This window comes from Varroa destructor, unplaced genomic scaffold, assembly GCF_002443255.2.
Source record: "Varroa destructor unplaced genomic scaffold, Vdes_3.0 BEIS01000007.1, whole genome shotgun sequence".
Taxonomy (NCBI): domain Eukaryota; kingdom Metazoa; phylum Arthropoda; class Arachnida; order Mesostigmata; family Varroidae; genus Varroa; species Varroa destructor.
In genome coordinates, this window is record NW_019211460.1 from 32274466 (window position 1) to 32282691 (window position 8226).

The 8226-nt window shown below is 36.9% G+C and overlaps 1 protein-coding gene across 2 annotated transcripts; it reads left to right on the forward strand.

Annotated features, from left to right (window-relative positions):
- The first annotated feature begins 218 nt into the window (after nucleotides 1-218).
- Nucleotides 219-4197, forward strand: asf1 (histone chaperone asf1). 2 transcript variants are annotated; one of them, XM_022814283.2, is made up of 5 exons: nucleotides 219-361; nucleotides 1118-1291; nucleotides 2034-2197; nucleotides 2384-2531; nucleotides 3151-4197. In XM_022814283.2, exons 1-5 carry the CDS (start codon nucleotides 272-274, stop codon nucleotides 3331-3333), a joined length of 759 nt encoding a protein of 252 aa, XP_022670018.1. In that variant the 5' UTR covers nucleotides 219-271; the 3' UTR covers nucleotides 3334-4197. The 2 variants fall into 2 exon arrangements, with proteins under 2 accessions (XP_022670018.1, XP_022670019.1); XM_022814284.2 differs by having other exon boundaries at nucleotides 3154-4197.
- The last annotated feature ends 4029 nt before the right edge of the window (nucleotides 4198-8226 follow it).

The window sequence follows — 8226 nt, forward strand, 5'->3', positions numbered from 1 at the left end:
GTCGTCCGCAAAATGGGTCGCCTTTTGCGCTACTGTTATCCATTGCAAAGCTGAGAAAGTCGTTGAAACCATAACTGTAACACCCCAATGGTGTGCTACATGTGTATGTAGATACTGGATAGAGCATAAAGCGCTTACGCTAACGGTCACATTTAATACCTAGCGTCTTGTAACGTTTGGCGGGCGTCTCATTTAAATTTCGATGGGTTGGTGCTTACCCATTGCAGAAGGTCGTACGATACGCTAATATTTCCCGCCGGCTTGCCTGTTCATGTGCTTGTGTGTGTATTCGGTTGAGTTACAGAAACTCGATTGGTTTCGTAACTTTCGAAATCAGCAATCTTTCGCATCCTACTTAAAGGTAGGTGGGTTCAAGCGCTGAAACCTACCGGTTATACATGTGTGCTTACCGACTCTGACAGGCTCAAACCATTATGCTCTGCTTAGGGATTCTCTGTGTTGGCGCCTTTTTATAAGCGACCCTTTGCAACTTCGCTAAGCTATCTCCTTACCCTATTGCCTTTTCAGTCCTTAATACAATGGGACATTGCTATGGCAAGATCTTATGTAATGTATGACTTGGCTTAAATGCTTAAGTAAAGTGGCTGGTACGTCGATATTTCATTGATGTTTAAATAATGGATATGTTCGTTGGCTTTGATATCTTAGCGCTTAACTCAAAACACAACTATGTCATCTGTCGCTCTGATGTGGCTACACAACAGGAATTCCGCTGAATGCCATCATTATTTAAGAGCAAATTGTCTATTGAACATAATACAAACGAGAGTATGCCTGTGTCTGTACGGACGGGAGATCTGTGCGTCTAAATATCCAATAAATAAAGTGCCAAATTGATTAGACGTATTCTGTATAATACGACCTTAATAGGGTGCTGAAACACTAACCTATCAGTTAGAAGTGTAAATGATTCTGCATATGTTACCCTACTGTTTCTTTTGAATTCTCTCACGGAAAAATTGATTAAGTTAGGTGTGGAAGTTGGCGCATGATTATTTTTCTTGAAGTTATCACTTGAATAACACGTATTTGTCCAAATCGTTCATATACGAACAAATTTAAAATCTATACTGTTGTCGCACATATCGAAACACAGCGGCACAGAATGGCCAAGGTTCACGTGTGCAACGTCCTTGTCTACGAAAACCCTTCAGCCTTCCTGAAGCCGTTTCAGTTTGAGATCACGTTTGAATGCATCGAAGATCTCAAAGAAGATTTGGAGTGGAAGATCATTTATGTCGGCAGTGCGGAAAGCGAACAATATGATCAGGTAAATGTGTTTAACATTTGCTTACATTCGTATCTTTGATACAACTTCTTGATGCAAAGCATCGTATTATTTTTTAATTAACAGGCGTATAGTGCACACATGGATGTAAACTGATTCATTTATCGTGTCAAAAAGCTTGGTTATCATTTCAATTAAATCTGCGGTTTAAGTTGCTACATGTTTTGAAAATTTACATCGAAATAGTTTAAATAACTGGAAAAACTTGTGTGAATACTTATTTAACTCATATGAACTTGGATATAAACGGTGGTTAGCCGATGATTGTCGCAGAAGATTTAGCGTGTAGCAATTGGCGATGGATAACTATAATAACGTCGTCGCTCTAATTTGTCTCACTCTAGTCTACTGCCTCACTCAAACTGGAATAGCGAAGTATTAATAATCCTAAAAGACTTTCCCATTTATTAGAGCACTGATTAATTAAAACTAAGGAACTACTGTGTTAATGGCTAATGTTCTGTCGTACGAACTTCACATTTTAAAGCTAAACTTATCGATACTTTCTATGTACTGATCCCTCCCCCCATACCTGATCATAAGTTATGTGATAAAAAATTGTTGCCTTATCATTAAATGTAATACTTTTTTAATAATACTAGAATATCATGCGATGCGTTTTTGCTTATCAAATTCATTTGCTTATCATTAGAATTTACTTAATATTGAAGCTTCCTGTCTACATTCATTATTTGTTATCGGTCTTCGTTTTGGTATATTGCAGGTGTTGGACACGATTCTCGTCGGTCCGGTTCCTGAGGGCAGGCATATGTTTGTCTTTACGGCAGACCCCCCAAATCCATCAAAAATTCCAATTCAAGATCTCGTGGGTGTCACCGTTGTGCTGCTTACGTGTTCTTACAAAGAAAAGGAATTCATTCGAGTCGGGTAGGTTGATCCAAATACGATTGCTTGTCATTGTATCTGAAGTTAGGCACAGGTTTTAGCTTTTCAGCGTTTTTTAAACTATTGTTAAAGCTATGGCCTAATTAAGGCGCTAATTGTTGATGTCAGACTTCCTCTTGACCGACACTAAAATTCTGATTTCTATTCTCTACTGCTTTATTTATCTAGTTACTATGTCAACGTGGATTACATCGATGAACTTAAGGAGAATCCTCCAGCTACACCTCAATATGAGAACCTTGTACGGAATATCCTTGCCACAAACCCTCGCATCACGCGATTCAAAATAAACTGGGATGACAATCACAATAATGGAGTACGTATAATTAGGCGGAACGAAACCTTGAGGAAGAAAGTTTTGACCTTCCCAGAGAAACGATTTTTTCCACATAAGACTTTGAATCTGAATATCTAAAAAATTAAAAACATGAGTTTTTGCAATACGTTTTGCTTAGTATATGCATTTCATATATTTGAAATCGGTTACCCTGAGCAACACCGATAGGCACCGCTTATGACGAACCATGAAATCTCAGCCATCCAGTTGAGATTAGCTTTTGAGGGGGATGGCTTAAATGCCTGTGGCTTTTTAAGGACGTATATAATCAACGCATTCAATAAGTTTACCTGATACCTGTAAGGCCGGAAGCTGCCTGTAGGGCGAGAACATACTACTTACGGTCAAAACTGCCCGCGTTATTCTGTTAGTGGGATGAGTGCGAAACACCGATAGGGACATTGCTCAGTAAAGATAGTGAAGATCGCTATAGCTTAATTTGAGGTACACTATGTGTAATTAAGCAGATTCAGTGCCTTTAGAATAGTCCTTTAAAGAGCAGACAATATATGCAGTGAATTTATAGTAAATGGCAGCGTTCATAGTGATTTACTTAAGTAAATTCTGACTTGTTCTTTTTTTATTTTCGTACTGCAAGCAGGATCATGGCGTGGCCACTAATCAAGAGAACGTCCCACCCGTTGGTGCATCGAGTTCCGGGATTGCAAACGTCAGCAACCCAGAAGACTCGATGGGTCCGCTGAAGAATGTACAGATGGTGGCTAATCCAGCTGCAGCTACGAACTCCAAATCCGAGGAGAGCTCAATGGATGTTAATTAGATTTAGTAGATAATGTATACGCAAGCATTAATGAAAATTATATTATAATAACACGGAATGAAGCCAAAGCATGTCTGTGTTACCCACCCTTAGAAATAAACATAGGAACATGGATATATATTTTAGTCAGAGAAAGCATCGTTTAGAGAGTTCTTTCAGACGATTTCCCGGTACTGAATTACTTTGATGACTGGCCTTACCGTTACTATTTTTTGGCTTTTTTTTTCGTATAGTTCTAAGGCCAAAACAGACGTTCACGTGTTATGTGCATACAAGCTTAAAAGGTAATTTTGTGCCTGTTTCCAAGCTTTCAGCGGAAAACACGTCAAATAAACATGAAGTTATAGCTTAGAAAAAAATTAACAGCGGTTGCCCTTCCTTTAATAGCAAAATAGGGTGATATGAACATTTGGTGTTGGATAAAATATTCCAACAATAAAACCCATAAATAATATATGCGTTTATTTGACTTGGTACGAATAGTCGCGAATATACATGCAGTGCATTTAAATAGTTTTGTGCTAAAACGCTGCATTTCTTTTTGTGCACTTCTATAAAGTATGAGGTCCAAGTTAATTTCCCTAACTATCTGTATAGGAGGCTGTTGTATTTTGCAAAGACAGATGCCCGAACTCTGTAGTTTTATGGTCGATTCTCGGATTCGGGGGCAGACAATGGGATGTATCAGAACTGAGGTTAGCCTTGGCTATTCTCGTTGTTGTTTGTACTTTTTTCTATATGTGTACAGGAACCAATATCTGTGGTGGAATGTGAATACAAAATGTAAATATAAATACATATATATGTATGCATATATATCTAAATATATAGAGATGAGAAAATAAAGATGCTGCTATGTAGTTCTAGAGTGAGTCGTGCGTGACCCGAATCTACGGGAAAACGGATCGGTAGTAAAGAGGAAAGCCAATAAGCATGCCTAGTAAAGTAGCCTACGGGTAAGAAACCTAGGTAAACGTATTGCGATTGTTAAAACTGACTCGCATTTTTCAAAAAAACAAAGAAACAATGAAAAATAATAATAGAAAAAGTGTCTGATAGCAAGCAAGGAAAGTGTCATTACTATTATTTATTTCCCAAAATAAAACCCTAAAACACACGGTTAACGCCTTTGTATTCGATAATAATCAAATATTTGTTTTCACTGCAATTTGAATTTTGGTGAAAGCTTATTTTACAAAATTTTACAAAAAAGAGAACTAATACCTCTTCGCATGAATGTTTATATATGGTGATAGTCAATAGGGACTTGAGGATATCTTACTAGTTCGAACGTTACTGTATGTATTGTATTACACTGTTGTTACCAGAAAATACGTTTTCTGTGGAGATCTGATCAAACATATACCTTGTGACGATTAGTAAGCATTCGAAGTGATACCCATAAGAATTTCAGCTGCTTTAGCTCAATCCACCTAACTCCTGGAAGTACTTCTACTATAGCACCGTATCCATTTTTGCTTTCTTGTGGATTGCTGCCAGTTATTGTAACTTCATCGATAGTAGCTTTGCAAGATAGACTGCCTGCGTCATCAAATTGCAGTATCTCTATATTACGAGGTTTACATTCGAGGTATTGCTGTCAGGCGTTCCATTAGATTACTGGTTCCCACGCAAGACAAGATGTGCCTATGCCCGCATTCTAGCCTATTTTCTATTTTTATTTTTCGAGTTTTGGTGGGTAACGTATTTGTCTACTAATCTACTTTATGGTCTAAAGTAGATTAGTAGACAAATACGTAACCCACCAAAAATTGCAATATCTGTATTACATTTGCATCAGTCGCATCTCTGAGCCCTTGATTGCACTTACAAGTATATTGCAATGAAGGGACTTTACAAGGTACCAACAGGCTTCAAAGTACGAAGGCCATTCCCTTTCTGCATGCCCTTATGAGGCAAAAAAAGCAGCGTCATAATACTGGTATAAGAAAGCAGTCTCCATTTACTAGCTCTATCACATTATTATTTATCGAAAGGTGGGCCGGTGCTCTTTGCCTTACCCTTTTTAATAAGATGCCTGTTCATTGTAATTATGAGCTGCCATTACGGTTCCTGTTGGCTGGGCAGCTGTTTTAATCCTACCCTTGCCAGCCACAGCAGCTTGACTTAGTATTATCGCATTCAAAATCAATATTTTGCCGGCTTCCAGGGCTACTTTATTCAATAGACAATGTAATGCAAGGGTGCACGCACTTAATCTCGTTTGATTGAACCACTTTTGTTTACGATGTCTTGGGATTCATACTGAAAAATGTTAGTAAACAGAGACAATATAGCTTTTCATCAAAGACCGCTTTTACTAGTTCCGTTAAAATAGAGTCTGACTAAACTCACATGCGGCCTATACAATATCTGTTCGGTCATTTTTTTAAACGCGCGTGTAAAGATTCATATTTAGGTCCATTATAATTGGATTACCTGTGATCCAAAAAGCTGTTTGTGTCTACGAAATATGAAACAAGTCCCCAGAAAGGTTTAATGTTATAAATATATTAATATTGCTGCTCATTTTTCTAGTACATAGGGAATTGAAACAGAGTTCCAAAAAAGTGGGAAGTTCTAGAGAACATAAGACAGAAGAACTACTGCTCTTCTTCTTTGTTAGAACGCAAACGTATACGGCATGATGAATGACACATCGGATGGCAGCAGACGATCTATTAAGTGATCTCTGTTATTACGCCGGTTTGATAATAAAGCTGAGCTGATATATAATTTTTTCTACCGATTTCACCTATTTCCATGTTCCATACACAGTAAACAGAATAGTCTCCGTGTACGTTTTCAGCATTTAATAATTTTCTTACTTGTGTGCTCCGATGTCACCGCAATACCTACATACCTAAGCTCGGCTGTAAAAACTGCACAAAAAGCATGATAATATGAATATAATATATGTAATAGTCAAACATAAATAGCAGATGAGGAAGCCTTCATATGCACAAACGTTGACGGAGAACACAAGTGTAATATTATTCAAGACAAGGTATGTCGGAAAAGGTGGCAGGCAGTATTTAGCTGAATAACCGATATGCAAAAACGTTAGCTGATGTGATCTTAGAAGAGGTAGTTAATACGTATCTCCTTGATCGCGTTGCAATGATAATGATAAGTATCAACTATGGTGCGACGTTACTCCAAATCAGCCTTAGCAAAAATAAATCCAGGACAGCAATAACCATGAGAATATGAAATTAAAGAACATAAGGTACTATTATTTTTGGGATTGGTAGCGGCTTGTATGGTTGCCGTTCCATCGCTTTATTGGAGAAGCCTCACATAAGTCCACCAAGACCTTCTTTGACTTCTGATGGGGGCAAATCCTTGGTGCTATGCCTAAAAATTGGTGATTCCGAAGATATGTTCTTATAGGACAAGCTGGTAGTGCTGACACCGCCGATATGACCACAGGTGAACTTAGGTATATATATATAACTGTATGGAGCTTGAAATGAGATTATATCGAAGTAACACATCTTAATTATTAGTACATTGCTTTACAGATAGATTGAAACTGTGACTCGCGCGAATGCGCTTATTTGTTTGTAATTGTTTTTATAAGTCATACAACAGATAAAATAGTTTTTCTAGTTTCGATTTAAGCGAATTTTAATTTTTCCTGTGTAGGCATCACACAAGATGAAGCGAAACTTAATAATGGTAGCAAATAGTTCCATGATTTATTTATTGTGAGTGCAATGTTAATAATGCCTTCAAAAGTTTTACGTATTCGCCTATTTATTACAAATATTTATTGGTACAGTTTTTTCTTACTTATTTACTTGTATGTTTTATATGTGTGAGTAGAATATTTTTTCGTTTGCGAAAAATGGTAATGTTACATTTGCCAAGATACACTTTACGTGAGCATTGAGAGCAACCGTTGTTACAACGCACGAAAAAATTCTACCATTATGTTTGCTCAAAATTATTTTAGTTCGTGGCCTAAAAGAGGTTTACACGATTCACTTATTTTCGAGGAATAATAAATTACCAATATATATGTCGTTCGTCTATACAGCCCCACATGATGATTTCGCATGAAGAATCTAATTGGGGTGACTTCAACGCTCAGATTCATATCGTTACTATAGATTTTAACTGAACATTTTTCAAGCATCTGTTTGTTTTCGCAAAAAGGACAATTATTGGCGATGAAATGAACGGGATACGCACTGGGAAATTACCAATTAATTAAATTTATTCTATCGAGCGCTTTAATGAGCGAGCCTATGTTATTAAAAGCCAAGTTACCAAATTTTTCTGAAAATAACAGGTTATTTACAGTTATTGTCAATTGATCTTTGTGATAGCATGTCAATTGGCCACGAACTTCTTACAGTAGAGCTCCCAGTTTCGCGGATAGATGGCAGTCCTGCTTTTTTACTATGGTCATGTGATATGACCTTACTTAATTATATCTTTTATTTATCACACTTACTATAGCTCTTCTATCCAATACAAGTTACGTCCAGTTCTCCTCCAAAAATTCAGCCTTAGCACAAGCAAACCTGTGATAAAAAGAATGAGCTAATTATTTTGCTTTTTGATCGTTCAACAAGCGCTTGAAAAATCTTGAGACCTCAATATTAAGAAGTTTTAAGAAACAACGTTTTCAAAGAAAATAACCTATAAAATCCCGTCGTTCCGTAAATTGTCTTATTATGCCTTAGTATTGTTCATTAGATTCATGTCTAATAAACGTTTTTTATTAAGGGTTGACGCATTGCGGCAGCTAAGCCATCTGGCAGTGGATAATTTTTTTATATCCTAAGTGAGGCCGTACTATATAAGAAATAATTAATTAGAATTAATTAATAAGATAATTAGTAATCACAATTAGTAATGTTTAACAAAGACAGAAATATCTGA

Excerpts from the sequence above, each read along its gene's own strand:
- asf1 (XM_022814283.2), top strand. The coding sequence starts at position 272 with ATGTGCTTGTGTGTGTATTCGGTTGAGTTACAGAAACTCGATTGGTTT. Across the intron at positions 2,198-2,383 it reads AAGGAATTCATTCGAGTCGG|TTACTATGTCAACGTGGATT; the intron begins GTAGGTTGATCC and ends TTATTTATCTAG. Across the intron at positions 2,532-3,150 it reads ATGACAATCACAATAATGGA|CAGGATCATGGCGTGGCCAC; the intron begins GTACGTATAATT and ends TCGTACTGCAAG.